This window comes from Melozone crissalis, unplaced genomic scaffold, assembly GCF_028551555.1.
Source record: "Melozone crissalis strain CALT ecotype California unplaced genomic scaffold, PUWL_Pcris_2 ptg000068l_1, whole genome shotgun sequence".
NCBI classification, from domain to species: Eukaryota; Metazoa; Chordata; class Aves; order Passeriformes; family Passerellidae; genus Melozone; species Melozone crissalis.
This window is the reverse complement of record NW_026535846.1, coordinates 14,665,655-14,684,204: the sequence shown is the minus strand read 5'-3', so window position 1 is coordinate 14,684,204 and position 18,550 is coordinate 14,665,655. Positions and strand designations below refer to the sequence as shown.

General features: G+C 43.3%; 1 protein-coding gene across 4 annotated transcripts in view; it reads right to left on the bottom strand.

Annotated features, from left to right (window-relative positions):
* The window catches only part of IL1RAPL2 (interleukin 1 receptor accessory protein like 2), a 333,232-nt gene that overhangs the window by 23,482 nt on the left and 291,200 nt on the right, over nt 1-18,550 (bottom strand). For all 4 annotated transcript variants that reach the window (XM_054289711.1, XM_054289712.1, XM_054289714.1 and 1 more), the window contains one exon: nt 2,491-2,620. In XM_054289711.1, coding sequence (XP_054145686.1) covers nt 2,491-2,620 — 130 coding nt within the window. The remainder of the gene's footprint in view (nt 1-2,490; nt 2,621-18,550) is intronic.

Below are 18,550 nucleotides of genomic sequence, written 5' to 3'. Positions count from 1 at the left end.
TCATGGGTGTCTGAGAGAGCAACATTTATGTCTGAAAATACTTTGCCATGGCAGAGAGCTGGTGTTGAAATTTGCTGTGGGCTGCTTGGATAATTAGGTACAACTGACAACTCTGCAGACATGTTTAAAGACTCTGATTCCTTCTTTAATAACTCTGGTTCAATTTACATGACATTTTTCATTACTGCTGTAAAAAATCCACCTGGCAAGCAAAGTCTCTTCCACACATGTCTAACACCTGGGGATTTTAATTCAAGGGCAGACAAGGGGGCAGCTCAGACAGGATGGCATTGCCTCCAAGTCCTGCAAGACTTTGAGTTACTTTTTATCATGAAGCTTTGTAAAAAGGTCTAATAAACACAGATAAGCCCAGAGTGACACAAATGTTACTCTTGGTGAAGTGTGCTTACCAAAACCCAGTTCCACGGACTGCATTTGAACAGGGATGCTCAGGTTACATGCATCCTTATTTCAGTGCTTTCATGAGAGCACAGTGAGTGTTAACCCTGCACACTGGGGATGAGTGGTTTGTGCTCCCACACATCATCTGCAGACCTGAGCTCTCATACACAGAAAATCCAGCAACACACTGGATGGGCACAGCCCAGGGTAAGGACAGCACCACCAATTCAGAGTGCTACTAAATTTGTGAACTAATTCAAGGTAGGGGATGCAGAGTTGAAATGCACCAAAGGAACAGCCCAGGGAGTATCTTGCTTTGATTGTATGGATTCTTTACTACTCTTAGCTTCTCAAAATGAAATGTCCTGGTAACACATAGAGAAGCAAACTGATTAAGAAGACATCTAGCGAGCAAGTTCACCCTGGCTCATCAAATTTAAAACATGACAATTTTTAAATACATCAATAAATATATTTGGGTGGAAGATGTGGGCTGCCTCAAGGCACTGACAGAATAATTAGTGCTGCTTAGTTCCCTGAAGCAGCATACCTGTAATGGAACACAAAAACAAGAGCTGTTACGGGCAAAAAATCATTTGCAAAAAGTTGCCACTTCAGTTGCCATAGCTACTTCTAAATAAAAAAGGGATGGACTGGGGCACTGCTGGTAATGATGCAGTGTGTTTTGGAAAATGCTGTTTCAAATGCTGGCAGTGATCACAGGAGATTAGGGAGGTGATAAGTAGCTTTGCTGAAGAGAAGATTCAATGAATTGTGCAGGGTCTGTAAACTGAGTCAAAGCACTTTAGTGGAATGAGAAAAGAGACTTGTCACAAATTAGTTTGAAACATGAATGTGCAATGAGATGGCACAACAAAGGACAAGTAACAGCCTTTTCAAATTCAGTTTCACTAACAAATGTATATAAAGGAAAAGTTCTGAACTGTGCTAAAGCCAGAGCACTCTTTAAATACAAACCTCAAATTGTCTTGATGCAGGGGAAGAACATGACCAAAATCACTCTGTTCATATATATACACACCAGAGAGAGCACAATGCCATTAAGTGCTGACTACTTACAATGGCAGAAGTTTCCAATAATTGTTTTTTGTGGTCAGAAGCACAAAAGAGGATTGTACAATGGCAATATAAGATAAATTTAATCTCTGTGCAATTAAGTATATCTTAACAACTCATGGCTAAGTGGCTGAACTTCACATTATTGATCAAGTAATAAAGAAAAGGGACCTCTCTCCTCTTGCTCTGCAGAATCACCTTTACAAGCAACAAAAAACTCAGACATGCGATTAAAAAACGTGCACTGGAAAGTGAAAAGACCTTGGTTCTCTTTATAATCCATATTCATTGTACCATAATCAATATTCATTGCATCTATAGGAGCTGGGACCAACTTGCCCACAGTATAACAATAACTTGGTCTTTGCTCAAAAACAATAATCAGGTAATTATTAAGGAGGAGAGTAAGGTGCAAATTCCATGGAAGTTCATGAGGATACAAGTGTGTTTTCTTTACAACTTACACCAAGTGATGACCAGCACCTGGGAAAAAGCCCAGAACAAGCTGGATATTGGACAGAGGCACTTCTTTCTCTCCCTTATGTGTTAAACCTGGAGGGACAAACACTGATTCTTGAAGGCTCAGGTTAAAGCACACTGAGAGCTGAACCACCCACACACAAAACACATTTAGGAGAAGAGAAAAAGTGTGGTGGCTTTGACAGGAGACCATTTGTCTTCAAGATTAACAGTGGTGCTGGAATGGATATCATCTTGCCAAGGCAGGTCCCACGGGATGCCTGCAGTGGACAGCACCAATCCCACACAGGGCTAAAATCAAACCCCAGAACACTCAGGAGATGCTTCAGCTTCCAACCATCAGGGGAATCTGGGAACAGATTTTCAGGCACAAGTTACTCTGTCTTTAGGGAGCAACTCACACAGCCCTGGCTCCAAGCCATCCATCACTCTTTGGACAGAAAATGATTTCCACTTTCAATTAAAAACTTGTTAACCCAACAGGCTTGTGGGACATACAGCATTTTTAATAGTAAATAATTCAAGAAGTACCTGACTTCGCCTTCTCTAATGTGACCTTCCAATTCTTCTATGAATTTTTCCCCTTTCATCCAGTAGATCATGGGGCCTGATTCTCCACTGAATCCAAAGAAAGCTTTGCAGGCCACAGTCAGTGGATTTCCTGAGGACAAAAGGAAGAGAGAAGATTAGAGGCTTTGTCATAGCTACTAGTGAGAAAATTATTGTAAGAAATATCAACACCTCAGATAAACCTCCTTACAAAAACTGGAGGAGGAAAAAAAAAAGAATAGCTATAAACCACATGAAAAATAGTGATGTTGATTTGTATCTACAGGAAATGGGTGTAAATGAAACTCCGAGGTTATCCATCCAATTTTTTTCTGAGAAAAATAGTACATGAACAATGAGGAGGTATGGAAATGGTGGCAACATAAGGTGACACCAGACTGGTTGTTAAAAAGAAAGAGGTGAATTCCCTGTCAGACTCCTTGGATCTCTACCAGGTTTAGAGATTTGTCCCTAAAAGGCAGGTAAATCACTGAATGACTGCTCCTTACCCATGCATAACAAGACAGAGGAATAATTCCTTCCTTGGTGAGCTGCTCAGAGAGCTTTTAAAGATTCCCAAGAAATACATGATGCCAGTCAGCCCCACACTGATGTTACTGTCAACAGGCTTTTGGCTAAGGACCAAACTTCAAAGCATTATTCAAGCAATAGAGTAAAGAATTCTTCCTTTCCCCTCTTAAAGATACTTCCAAAAAAACAAAAGGAAAGAAAACTTGGAAATTATTCAAATTTCTTTTCTCTTCAAAAAATCAGCATTTAACTGGCTTTATGTCTAGCTACAGATTTAACTGTTCTAGGTAGCCCAGGACTGTGCTTACATTGCCAGGATGGATTATTGTCTTCCTGCAGAAGGCAATAAAAAAGAAAAAGAAAATAAAAGAAAGAAGAAAACAAAACCACAAAACCAAACAAACAAACCAACCCAGAAAAACCTCCAACAACTCAGGAAATTTGGAAGAACCATTCTTTTTGTATGCTGCACCCCCTTTTCTTTGCCTATTTTACTTCACATAGGTGCTCCACGTTATGGAGCAGGTGTAGAATCAGCAGCTTAGTGGGAGAACAGACCTCATTTAATGTCAGTGGAGACTCCTGCTGAATCTTTCACGGCTTTCAGCAAGCATGGAAAGCCTAAATAATGAATTTTACTGTATTTGAAAGAAGTGTTTTGCTATGTCAGGTATTCTCTGTGTTAGCAGGAGACTCTCCTGACTGAAATAGAACAGGCCTCCACTTTTCCAGGAGAGGTTGATCATTTGGAGCACACCACTTGGTTGAGCATGGGATAATGGTTTCCCATGATTGACTTACTGTGCCTTAATCATTCACCTCTTGTCTGCCCAGGAGTGATAAGTGGCTGTGTGCACACTCAGAGCATATCAGAGCTGTGTGTTAAAGAGCCTTTGCCTAAACCCCCACAGAGCTGAGTCAACTACTTGCACTTGTCTATCCATTATTTCAGTGCCCAATTTAAGACATGTCTAAAGAGTCTGATTAGTCAGGAAGCACAGCACTCCCAGTCACAGAAAATCAGCTGCCTTTAAATTGTTTCCAAGTCAAGATCCAAAATTACAACTCCTTTGAAACATTAGGATACAGCAAGAAAAGATTTAAAGGCTGCACTTGAGTCTGTTTCTCAAATAGCAAAAGACAAAAATGGAAAATGTTTATCCTGAAAATGTTTTCCAGACTCTTTCATTATCTCTATATTCATGATGAACTCTGGGACCACAGCTGGCCCCTGAACAGTGGAGATGCTGGCAGATTACACAACTAGACCAGACATAGAAGAGAAGAAGGGGTGGATATTCAGTTATCTGCACATCCCACAACACTGACAACCATCAGAGAAAGTTCCAACTTCAGTAACTAATGAGGAGTCAGAAACACTCCTAGGCAGACATTTAATGCCACTACAAGCTCACCCAACCCTGTGAGGTGCTGTGTGTCCTCCATGGGTAGAGGGGACAACAGGAGCCCCTGGCTGTATCCACCTCACCTTTTCCCAAGATGCTGAATGCCTGCATGGTGTGAGGCCTTTTTGTGCTGCTTGCCTTGGAGTCACGACACACATCTTTTTAAATACCACTTGGTGATTCCTAGCATGTGGCTGCTCAGTCCTTGCTTGATATTAATGGAAAAAGACATTGTAGCAATGTGAAAAAGAAAAGGGATAGACAAGGCCTATCAGCATTGACAGATATTTGCCCTTTTCCTGGCACACCATGCTGGACATTAAGTGTTACAGGCAAAATATCTTACAGAATGTACTTTTCCTCAAACCAGCAGATGTTTACCTAAAAAACAAACCCTGAGAAATGAAAATATTCCAAAGAGAGTCAAAGATTTCTATACATGTGGAGTAAATACCCTGAGGTAATAATGTCTGGTTTGAAGAAATATGAAGTTTTCTACACAGACAGGAAAACTTAAAAACCCCAGCTGTTGGTAGACAGCTTCTGTAATAAACAAACTCAATATAAAGCATCAGGAACCTTTACCATGACAACCTGCATGCTCTGAATGTGCCTGGGCAGATCTATTTCCTAGCTTTGCCACCAGGGAAACAAGCAAAATAAACTAATACCATGAACAGGAAAATCTGGAATGAATTCATATTCCCAGCTCAAAGTTTGGTACCAGCAACACCTGAAAAACCCCACAGTTCATCTCATCTGCAAACCCATCACTGATCAGGGGGTGGCATAAACAACTTTTTTCTCATGGAACAACTAATTTTTATCTCAGCAGCAGAATGATGCAGGTCTGGGTTGACCTGATCTGTCCTGGAGTGGAAAGAACTCGATGATACTCCAAGGGCCCATCCAAACTCAGACTCTCACTTGCAGTTCTGATATTGCTCAAGCTGGCAAGGACCTCTCACTCCTCTACAGCTTCTGAAATAACTTCTGGTTTATAACTCTCATCACTCCTTTTGCCTCTGGAAGGGGGACACCACCAGAAAGGTAACACTGACTTCCCTGCAGAACCACTTCATCTCCCAAAATAAGCCTCCATATGGAAAAGTAAGGGAGATTTCTCCTCTCCTGCTCTATCACCACACAGCTACAGCAGCAACCTGTCACTGCACGGGACTCCAACCATTCCCATCCAGAAAGGAACATGGCATGTCTTACTACATTCTCCCCCAAATACTGCAATACTAAAAATGAGGCTGAATTCTGTGGTCCCTAAATTTATCCTTCAATATATGGAGAAACAGGCACTGAGCATGGACAGTGCCCCTTTGCAGGTCCTGGTTTAGGGCTGGCTGCAAGCCATGCAATATTACACTGAGCCACAGCTCCAGGCAGAAGGAACTGGCAGGCAATTTGTAACTCCATAAATTCATCTTGTGTAAGGCCCAAACTTTTGCACATCATTACTGCTATTCTGCATGACCTTCAGTAGTTCCACTACTAATTGGTCTTATTAAGAAATATTCCCCTTGCATCATTTAATTAACAACATCAAAATTCCTGGAATTAATAGTATCCTAAAAGTTTTCCATTTACAGATGGATTCTGTTTAGATCAGATAGACATTTCAGATGCCTTTTTACTTAATAAAATAATTAGCTGAGGAACAGAGAAAGTTATTTGTGAATTTCTAATGAATCAACAGTTAAGAGAGTGTTTGAAGAAACAAGGAAAGAAAGTAAAAAGGCTTGTTTGCAGACATCACTGTCTTCTGCTTTGCTGGGGTCACCTTGATACAGTAAAGGACCAGGTTCAGCAGAAGTCTCTGTTTTAGCTTTTCTCCCTGCCTTGTCAATCAAGCAGGCTTGTTGCAGACTCCCAGCTGATAAGACACAACCACTGGCAGTAAAAAAAATTATTGCTAAATCTTATTGTCCAATTTTCACCTGTCCATTTTCACAGTCAATTTGTGTGAACTCTACCATGCATTCAAGCAACTTCTTTTCTGGCAAAGAGAATTCCAGAGAAATGCAATTATTCAAGCAGAAGACCTGCCTGGTGGTGGTAGGAGCACTGGCTAATGATGGGAAAAGGGTCTGCAAAAGAATTTAGCCAGGAATGGTTTGGAATGTGCTTAATGCAGGGCCAGCATGCTTTGACAGAGAATCATAAATTCTGCAGCACAATTTCTCTTGAATGAGACACGCTTCAGGTATAAAGCAAATTAAGCTTAAAATCCCTAAAAGTTGTTCTGTCTTTTAAAAACTTAAATGCCAAGGCTGGATGACTGACCAGCATGGATGCAAAGGCTCTTTACATCTGGCTTATGCCAGCATGGAAAGCAAAGGCTCTTCACACCTGGCTTATGCCATGGCCTTTTTCTGGATTATTTTTTTTAATGCAGATGGATAGTTTGTTCTTTTTCACTTGTTTTGCACAGGCAGGTGTATTTTGTAGCTTTGAAGCCCACATCAGAGAATTTGCTCCTAGCAAATCAGACCTTGACTCACAGAGTACACCATCTCAGAGCAACCCCAGCAAGCACCCAAAGTCTCTGTGAATCCCTGGGTGCTGTTTTTTCCTATCCCTGGGTGCTGTTTTTTCCCATGTTTTGAAATATGAATTAGTTTTCCTTTTCTCTTGCATTTTTGTGCCACATGAGATACTGCTCTCAACAAGCCTGAGCTGAAGCAGATGAGCCTTCCCAACTAGTGGCAGAACTGACTGAAAATGCCAAAGGTTATTATTAATGCAAATCTCTGTGCTAAGCAACACCAAAAGTCAGACCTGCACACGTTGCTAGCTGGATTTACATCTTCCACTCCAACGGGGTGCTAATCCACTGCTTTCATCTACTGCAGAGCCCTGCCACTCCTGGGAGGGCAGATGAGAGTGCAGTGCTGCCACCAGAGGGTCACTCCAACACTCCAAGTCCCTCTCATCGATGCATTTGCATATTGGAGCTCCTCTCTGACAATGGTGCTTGTGTCTGTCCCTGTAAGATTGGAGAGAGCTCTGAGTGCTGCCAAAGGAGCAGCTTCCCACTCCACACATGCAGATGTTTTACAGGCACTTCATGGGCTTTGTTTCTTTCTTTTGCTGAGACAGGGAACAGGAAAGGCAGGTTACTTATCACTTCTCACTAAGTGCATTCTGCAGGCTGTCTGGAAGCTGACTTTCCAGGCTGTGAGGTTTGCAAGGCAAATCACCATGTCACTGACAAGAACATTATTGTTCTAATATGCTTTACAAGTGCTAGAAAGTGGTCAAAGAGCAGCAGAGTGATTTAAATTCCCCTAGCAAGGCAAGGCTGGGTTGTATACAACCCTGAAGTAAAGAACACATTTCCTTTTCTTTCAGAAGGACATCCTGGATAAGAAGATATGGGAGACAGAGATTATGCCTGAAATTTATCCACAAAACAAATGCCAGGGGCAACGCAGACCTTGACTCATGAAAAACAATCTCTGTGTGTGGTAGTTGTGTGCAGTTAGCAGAGAGTGCCAATTGTCTCCAAGTGCTCTGCAATGACATCCTCTGAGCTGCTCTCCTGTGCTGGGAGTGACAGCAGAGCCAGCAGCAGATGGAGGGGCTGCAGCCTGTAGCATTTGCAGGGAACCCCAAGGCATGGAGGATTCCATCTTATCAGAAGGCTAATTGATTACTTTATTATCCTATATTATTTTACACTATGTTGCATTACATCTAAACTGAATCTGCCAAGCACTCAACTGCTCACACTGCACAGAATCTCATGGCTGTCAGTGACAGTCCTGACACACACACCTGGCCCTGACAGGCTAAGGAAACAAAACACCATCACTTTGGGTAAACAATCTCCATGTTGCATTCTACTTTTGCACAAACACAGGCACAGCTAATAAGAATTGTTTTTCCTTTCTCTGAGGTTCAGAGAATGTGAATCACAGAAATAATATTGGGAAGAATATTGCCTTGCTTTTCTCTGTGAAGAGAAACGTGGTGACACCAGCCCAGCCCAAACCATAGCCCTGGCCTGGCTGGCTGATGTTGGGCACCAGGCTGAGCTGCTGCTGGGCACCAGGCTGAGCTGATGTTGGGCACCAGGCTGAGCTGATGTTGGGCACCAGGCTGAGCTGATGTTGGGCACCAGGTTGAGCTGATGCTGGGCATGTGAGGGTACCCATACAAGGTCCCTCCTGCTGCTGAGCACAAAACTTCTGTCCAGGGCTCACCACTGTCCTCAAGCAAGCAGGAGTACTTGGCAGGGGCAGCTGAGGCTGAGCTTGGGCTTTGCTTGAGTCACCCAGCACAGCTGATCCCATTTCTCATCCCCTCCCAGTACAGACCTGCAGTACCACTCACACATCAGGGGCTTCAGCCTCTGTAAAACCACAGATACATGATCCCTTATTTTCCCCAGGTCATATCCCAGCACCACTTGCTCAGAGGTTCCATGCTGTGATTTTTTCAACAAGATCAATAAAGACAGTGCTAATTACTGTACCTGGGCTTCTCTTCCCTCCTATTTTACCTGGATATTCTACAGAATACAGGCCTAGCTGTGTGCTAAACCATGTTATCCCATTTAGATAAAAGTCTCATGAAATTCAGTGACTAGTTAGAGAATTACTGGATCCAGTGAAAATAAGACATACTAAAACCAAATTATTTTCCCTCATGAAAAAAAACCATAATTACAGGAAATTCTATAATATTTCAAAATTCTATTCCAGCAGCCAGCAGATTCATGACTGGATATGAGCCTTCCAAACATTTGCATAATTAAAGCTCAGTCAGGAATTAATGAACTGAAAGCATTTTAAAGAAAATTAAGAAACCTGCTTTGGATAGTGATAATAATTTTCTTAATAAGATAAATTTATAGTGAAATCAAATCTAACTAGCCTCCAGACATTCATTTCATAACAGTTTAAGAGCATTTGAAAGCACACCCATATAATATATATTTTATTAGATTTAGTCTCCTGGTTTTCAGAAGAAGCCTAAAAGAAGACTAAAGGAGGTGCTCTTCCCCTAAGCAAGGCTCTGTGCCATGAGCTGCACATGCAGCCACTACAGTAATATTCTGGGAGCTGTAATGATGTAGAGGAAAAACAAATGGCAGTAGCACATAACTTAGAGTTAGCTGGCTCTTCACTCATATAAGAACTTTTTGACAAAGGCAAGTCTTTGGCAGTAAAAAAAATAAGAGACTGGCAAAAACTTGATGAGAAAAATGCAAGAGATCTTTAGGTCTTTTTTTGTCCTCTGTAGTTTACGATCTTAATTTTAACTTTCTTTCTCACTCTGCTCTTATTTCTTATGCCCTGAGACATCAGAAAACATATAGCCATGAGATATTTGTGCTTTTCTGTCTCACTCAAGTGAGCAAATAGCACATATAAAAAGTAGGATAAAAATAACACTAACAGCAAGCAGAACTCCAAACATGAGACAAAGCAACTAAGCCTCCAGACAGTTTGTTGCCAAGAACACAAGTCAATGCATTTGCTGTCATTCCATACAGCCCCAACTGTTGCCAATTTAAATCACACAATCACAAGCCAATGCAAGAGCTGCTTGTAGGCTTGGCTATTGACTGTAACTCCCACAGAGAGAGAAAAACAAAACAAAAAACACACACAAGGCTGAAATGTTGCTGATAAAAATTTATCAGATGTTCCAAAAATGAATCAATCAAATCAAGATCACCTAGAGCAGCTTTCTTCAAAAAAAATTACATACAGAAAAACATCCCAACTACTACCTCTCCCTCCTCATCCCAGAAAAAATTTAACCTCACCTAAATCCTGTAAAATCCTTTATCCCATTTTCAGAACTGCCTTGGGGGCAGAATTTAAAATCTTAGTCATTGAGAGCTCAGGTGTAAGTGAAAGTCAAGGATTTTAGCTTTTCAGTTATGCACCTGCAATGAAGATAGATGCTTAGTGGGATTTCCAGAAGCAGCTTGACAGCTGCCTTGTGCTGACTTTAACTTGTGCTCAATGCTGAGGTCCTTCTGCAAATCTCATTTCTGTGCATTTTGAGGCACAGAAACATCAGTTATGAGAAAAGCCTTGCAGGTACTTGGAAAATGTGCCCCTGGTGCTGGGGTTCCAAGGGCAGCCCCACGGCAGCAGAGCAGTGACATCCAGAACAAGGTGAACAAAGGTACTTGCTCAGGAAACTGAAATGTAACACAAGAATGAGCATTGAAAATTCAATTCAGGGGCAAGCTGGAGAGCTGGAAACTCCTCAAGCTTGCAAGAAGCAGCAATGAGAGGGGTAGGATCCTCCTTCCCCTCTAGCCACAGCAGATTGATGTGAGGAGACAGAAGCATCTCTTTGTGGTCCATCTCTTTGTCGCTCAAAGATAGAGTTGGCTGTTCCTTCTTATCACTGTGGGACAGCAATCTAAGGAAGCAAATGTTCTCTGAATAATTCCTGCTCTTCTCTCAGAGCAGTGGGAGAAATGATGGCTGGGATGGCATGAGGCCATGCCTGGGCCAGAGAGAGATGATGTGTTCCCTTACTCTGGAGAAAGTAGCTTTGATTTTATAGAGTCCTAGAGCCTCAGAATGTCTCTCCACCTCCCCCCATCTTGCCCACAGTGGTGTTTGGATATAAGGCACTATCATAGGAGCTCAGAGCAAGATCTTAAAAAAGCCATCCTGAGAGAAAAGCTTTGCTCTTCTTTATTGCTTATCTCTTTTCTTAGCCGCGCTAGAGCCAAGAAGGAAATTAAGCTGCTCCCTGCAAGGTCTAATTTGAAACCGTGGCCACTTCAGCATCAAGATTGTTATTTGAGCTTTTGTTCTAGTGCCAGAAACCTTTACATGGCCTTCACCTCTGCATTAACTAGAGAAGGTTACAGGCTTCATCTTCTCTCCCCTGGCAAAGCTCCTGCTAGCACTCAAAAGGACCCAGGTAATTGTGATTGTCTGCAAGTGTGACGGTCTAATTGCACACAGATGGGCAGGAGCCAGAGCAAAGGACTGGCCTTCAGAGATGTGCATCTGCCACCCCAGAGCACTGAATAAAGCTGTGCCTGCAGCTGGCAACAGGCTGAGGCAAGCTCTGTCCCCAACACCCTGACAATGCTCCTTTTAAGGATTTTTAAAGGGATGCTGCATGTGCCCTCAAAAGCTCCTGTAGCAATACCAAATAGAGACAAATACAACAGAATAAACCTGCTGTAGTCCAGAATGTATTCTCAAATTCAGGAAAGACATTATTTCTCCAGCACAGGGTGACATGAACATTGCAGCACTTTGCTGTTATTTCCCACTGCAGCACCCAGGGGAATCCTGGCAGAGGGCTCCCAGAGCAGGGTGATACCTGGGAAGAGTTGATAGCTGCCCCGAGGGGGCTGTTGCACTTTGAAGTCAGAGAGGTTTTTCTCCAGGTCTTCTGCTGACTCTGCTGAGTTTTAAAGACAGAAAAGGCTGAGTAAAATTTTCCCTCTGCTTGCATCATTGTCTTCTGTGCTGCCTTGTTGAGAACGAATATGTCTGAGCTAATTTCCTTTATTTCTCTGTCAAAACCATACCTCCTTCCTTAGCTGATTCATTCTTCTTTGGGCTAGGGCTCAGAACAATACAATAACTTACATTTGTCAGGAATCATCTTGACTGAGTGCTCCTCCCCTCAGCCCTTAACTCCAGAGTCAGCCCTCCTACAGCCTGAATCTGTGTTGACTCAGGAATGGACAGAAAGCTCCTTCTCTTGGGTGTAGTTTGTGTACTTTGGCATTTCACTGAAAGCCTCTCCATATTTTGCCTTATACACTTTTGCTGCTCCATTTCAGTCCAGTATTTCTCAGAAAGCATTCCCTCCTCTGAATTGTGCAGGTATCAGGCAAGAGCCTGAAAGCAGCACTCCTTTGGGAAGGTTAGGACAGATTTGTGCTCTGTGCTATCTATACTTGTGTCATTTCCCATTTCCCACAAAGGACAAGTTCACAGCTGAGCCCAGAGAACGAGCACAGACCCCTGCAGAACACTGTACTTTGAAAACCAGGATCCCTGGGGGAGTTATCAGCTAAACAGACCCAATAACCCTCACTATTCCCAAGTGCCAAACAAATGAGCTACACAGACACTCCCACTCTGCTTCAGTCCCTCTAATTAAACCTCTTTAAAAGTCAGCTCCACACAGAAACACAGCTCTGTTTGCAAACAAGTTGAGGTTTTCCTTTTTTTTTCAGTGAGTTGCTGATTGTTTTTTATTTTCCCAACAGACAGAAAATACATTAATTACTTGCTATATTGACTCCTGTAGTTACTATTTTTTCAGCCCTATTAGATTTCCTGACCCCTACCAATTTTCTGCTCAAGCTGTTGACCTTCTCAGAGAGCTCTTGTCCCCAGCCACAGGAAGGCAGAGCTCAGCTGCCTTTCTTACCCCTGAGCAATGATTAGTGAAACACCCAACTGTGAGAATAAAAGGGACATGTTGTGGCCTCCCTAAATACCAGGAGGGCTGCTTGAAAAGTCCCACTATGCCTGCCCTGCCTGAAAGCAGCATTGCCATCCCAAGGCTGCCACAGTGGAGGTCCTTGCCTGTGCTTCACCAAAATAGTCTCAAGCTCAGTCACAACAGTGCAAAGGACAGTGCTAATGAGGGCCACACTTCTCCAGAGAGGCTGGGAGGGGATGGCTGCTTTTCAGCTGCTGTCACCTTTGACAAGGAAGAAGAATCTGCCCCACATGCCAGTGGAACAGCAAACCCATGGCTGGCAGTGAATTTGCTCTGGGCTGGGCTTGCAGGGGAAGACACAGCCAGGGGAACCCCATCATTGCTGCCTGGCAGGATCAGCCATGCCATGGCAGCAGCCTGCTTGTCCCTGCTGTCACAGGCGTGGAGCACAGCATGGGGTGGCCCTTGGTGGTTCAGCCACCATCCCCTGCCTCTCCTCTTCACAGCCCATGGGCCACCTGTGCTGTCACCATGCTGGGCAGGCACTCGAGCTAACACATCTTTTATAATGGGTTAAAAAAATCAGCCCTTGTGTGCACAACCCCTGCTGAAGGGGGCCTGCCCCAGCAGGACGAGGGCCTCAAGCAGCCTTGCCCCCTGACACTGCCTGCCCTACTTTGGTGGTTGGCTTTAAACGCACAAGAGAGGAGATGTGACAGGCAGTTTATGGGAGATCCTGATTGCTGGCACCCTGCACTTTGCTTTTGTCATGTCAAGTCATCTGCAAGCTGCTCAGAGCCTCTGTGATGGTGCTCTTTGCTTGCTCTCATGGAAATGAAGTGCAAGCCAGGCTGACATGCACGACTGTGCAGAGAGGCAAACACACAGAGCCTGAGCAGCACTTCCACCAGATCTGAGCCCCTGAACCTCACCAGTGCCTGGGGAGAGTCTGCTCCACAGAAAGAAATTTCACTTTGGACAACATGAAGACAAGGTTCAACCTCAAACCCCAAAGCAATCAGAATTGTGGGAATTGTCCCACAGAAAGCTGCTGCCTGCCCTGCTTCTGTCTGTGCTTTTCCTTCCTCTGTTCCTGGCCACCCTGAGGACCTTCACAGGTAACAAGTCACCACCCTGATGGTCACTTGCCTTTAGTGTGAGCAGCTTGGTTCATAGGGCAGGGAAACCTGAGTGTCTGGCAGGGTGTGAGCAGGACTTACTTAGCTGCTGGGCCAGCAGCTTTGCCAGGGGCTGGTGGGCTGTATCAGGGACTGCAGACACATGGTGGTGTGTGTATCCATCCATCCATCCATCCATCCATCCCCCCCCCAGACTCTCTCTCCTCATCTACCCCTCTATAAAGGGAAGGTGACTTTTTTGCACAGTTGTTCCAATACATCCCTCAACCTATGAAATATGAGCTGGGTGAGAGAAACACCAGAAGTACAAGAATACTATAAATCATTCCAGAACATGATGTGACCCATTTCAGCTCAATCAGAAGTATCTTAACTTCCCCACAATATTTTCATTTTCAATATGCTGGATCTCTAGAAAAGTCTAGTTTTTCAGAGATGACAAAGCATTCTCTCAATAAAATAAAAATATATCTTTACTCCCAAGCAGAAAAATACACTGTTTGCACTTTGGGACCACAGTTGAACAGAAAGGAAGAGAAGTCTTATGAAGACAAGTTCACACAATAAAGCCTTCGGTTGCAAACAGACTTTGAATGGTAAGATCTCAAAAACATGATCCCTTCAATTTCACATAAAACCTGAGTAGTGAGACCTGCTGTGTCCCAGGTGACAGATGGAACCACTGTGAGTCAGATTAGCAGCTTACTTCCCATGCACAGACACAGAGGTGTAGTCAGCAGCTGATATCGGGTCCCTCCCAAATGAAAAAGTGCTCAGATGTCTCCCTTGAAAAAGAGGATAATAAAAATCTCCCAAAGACTCATTTAAAATAGAAGTTATTCAATTTTCTTTTGTTTTACACCAGATGTGCTCCAGACATGCAAACTCAGCTTCTAAAGATTCTCCTGCCTACTACAGTCTCCTAACTACTCATCAAAGCACAGCAGGTAAAATTTCCCCTCCTCTACATCACTAGTCACCAATACAACCTTGTCATTTCAATTTCTCACACCTCTTCTTTCCCCCTGCCCTGTATCTCTACAGCTTATTGCCATTGGCTACTAATGTTGAACAAAGTGTTCCCAATTTAAAACACAATTAAAAGAAAAATCAGAAGCACAAGAAAGAGAAAATTAACCATGAAAACTACTCTCCCAGGGCTGGCCAGGTTCTCTAGGTTCAACACCTGAATCTGCTGCTTTACAGAAGCATGGACTCACCTGCTGCTGCTATTCCTCATTTCCTCCAGAGTTTGTTACACTGAACAATCTGTTTCCAAACACAGGAAAAGCACTGGGGCAGGTGCCATCCTGAGCCCTCCCACCCTCCTGAACAGCACAGAAGTGTGGCTCTGCTCCCATGATCAGGCTCACCTATAGGCACATCTCCATGCCTGCCAGGAGCCCAGCTCATGTTTTACAATAAGCAATGATGAGGAGACATGAATCATGCCTCAATCCTCTGTCACAGGCACACAAGAGGCACCTCTCTCCCCTGCTCCTGCTGGAACTCCAGCAAGCTGTTCTCATAGCAGGTTTTCACTTTAGAAAGCAATTTGTCAGTACAAGCGATGCTTAAATTTTAAAAGGTAGTGACTAGTGCTGGGATTCAGAATCTCAGTCCTGACTCAGGCAGACCAAATCAGGCCACTGCCTCTTTGGAGTGAGGGTTGGTAGCCAAAACTCCATTTTGCTCTGATTGCTGGTATTTAAAATTTTAGTGTGTTAAAAATGGCATCTCAGGCTGTCAGCCTACAGACATGAGGGCACTTCTGAGAGCACCAAAGCACACAAGGCCTGGTCCCTGCCTACAGCCATTTGGCTATGGGACAGAGAAGGAAGACAAAAGCAAGCAGGTTTTCTTTTGGGACAGTCTCTACTTTACCTGATGTTTTTTTTACAGCAAGAAGGCTGCTCCTTACCCCTCATCCATGCAGGAAAGCAAAGAAGGGGAAAGCTATGGGCTTTGCTTCAAAGACAGGAGCAATTGTCTGGTTCCATTGTACCACAGACTGCTTCTAGCATCTGCTTTAGGAGGCAGTGAGGAAAAGCAAGCTTGGCTGCATTGTGGGATCATCTACCCTCCTCTTCTGTGGGCTGGTTGATAGCCTTGTGCACCCCTTGGCACCACAGCAGAGACCAGCCCCTCATTTTCAGAAACTTGCAAGTAACATGTCTGTACCAGCCTCCCCAGGAATTGTAGATTTTTTTAGTCCTGGTTATTTGTACATTGAATTTTTTAAAGAAGGAAAGAGAACACAGATTATTAGGGTGAGCAAATGGAAACCTTCTACCTTATTTTACATGCTCCTGGAGAAAATACTTATGTGACAAACTATTTTTAAAGTAGCAGTTAGGAAGGAATAAGCTACCCGCAGTCCCTATAGTATACCTAGTATATATAATGTGTGTATATATATATATATATATATATATACATACTGTATATAGTCCCTATATACACTATATATACTATATAGTATATATATAATATATACTAGATATACTATAGGGACTGCAGGTAGGTATATATATAGTAAATGTATTTTCAAAGGTAAGTACAGCTATATACTCAGACATCTAATATCAAATGACCCTGTCCAGTTCTCAGGAGAGATTTGTAAATCTGGCAAATCTCAGCAGAGCTGGAAGGCCCTGATCAAGAGAGAACATCATGGTGGCAGGAAGGCTTCTGTCAGGATCAATTTACTTTGGCAAAATGTATTTAAGAAGCATTGTAGAAAATATTGTCCTGTTATATAGATAGCTCTGGCTATGCCAGAGAGCCTTTTGCATATACTTCCCCCAAGGCAGGGAGGGTTTATGACTGCTTTGTCCTCAGTAAAATAAAATTGCAGTCAACATCCTTCTCTCCTTAGGCATCCTCCCCATTCTGCACACTGCCCCTAAACCACCTTAAAATAAAACTTTGGCAGAGTCATCTATCACTATGAATATAAGAGCAGATATTTCATGAAACTTAAAAAAAGTAATATCCATATTCTTTGCCCAAACATAAAGCATGATAGATATGGATTGGTTGCCATTTTTTATGAATCTGCTTAGAGCCCCAGTGGATATAAATTATGGTAAAGGACAAACTACAAGTTCTACATGACTTGGCTTGTAGTAATGAGAAACTAACCCTGCACAGTGTGTCAGCAGATGACATACTGCTCCTCGTAGTTATCGTCAGTATCCATCAGCTTCCTGGTGGGGAATTCTCCCTGTCCTAATCCTGCTTGTCAGAGCCTTGGTAATAATCCAAGCAGTTGCTCCTGTTCAGTCACATCCACAGCCAGTGACCAGCTGTAATGATCCTTGTTTTCTGAAAACTTCTTTGGTTTTAGGGAAGGAAGAAAAGAATCTTACTGCTTTTGCAGTATTTCTGGTTTCTGTCAGTCTAGCTTCTCACAGGGGTAGTGATCACCTTCTGTCCAAGTGCCTTCTCTGCCTGCAAATCCAAGGAAATGAGCTTTGTCTTTTTGATGCATCCATTTTGCTACGTGTGGCAGCAATGCTTCTGTCATCACGAGGAGTCAGAATGCTGAGCTCCAATCCAGGTACTGATGTGCAGAAACCTAACGGAGACTTCCCTCAAACTTTAAAGGGCAAGCTGAAAAAATATTCTCATTCAGAGAGAGCAAGGCCTATGTGCCAACTACCACTGCTATGAGAGATCCTCTTCTTTGCACAGGACGGAGGAGAACAAGCTATTGCAATGTTTGACCCCTTTAGTGTTACCTTCCTATCACGAGCAAAGGGCTGTTATTTCAGCTCTTCAGACAGCTGAGCAGAGAACCAGAGCATTGCTGCCACTGTCTTCCTAGCTGGTTCAAAACTTTCACAGAGATTTTTATCATAAGGAACTTCCATCTGGTGGTGGTGGGGTCATTTGCATACAGAGATTAAAATAACATCCATATTCCAGGATTCGTTCTGGACACAAATGTCCACAGTGCTGGCCCAAGAGGACAAGTGAAAATGTTACACTGAGGTAAACTTGATGTGATTCAGTCTGTTGGCTTCAGCAAGGGTATCCAAATGACAGAAGGGATTAAGAGATAGCAGCAGGCAGGCAGGCAGTGGTAGTGCAGGCTGCTGCTAAGGTGGCTTTGTGACCTCAGGGAGCAGTAGCTGCTCAGCACACAGCTGTCTATTGCTTATCTTAATGATATCAGCCTGAACCACACTGGCTTTCGTGTTTACTGCAAGAAGGACCACAAGGCAGTAGAACTTCAAAGGAGACTAAAAAGTTCAAGCGGAGACCAAGAGCCATGATCCTGTCCTCAGTGCACTCCAAAGCTTCCCTCTCAAACCAGAACAACTTCATGCTACAGTGACAGCATCTGATTGGGTTTACAGTACAGTTTACCAAGCACACAGAACAGGCTGGGGTAATTTTTTACATGTGCAAATCTTACTGAACTTCTCAAGCTGAATGGTTGAAAAACAAACCATTGTGTCCAAAGCAGGGAACAAGGGGAAGAGGCAGTTTGGGACAGCACCATGCTCAGATCCTCCCTTGATGCTCTTGGGTATCTCACACATGCCCTTCATTCTT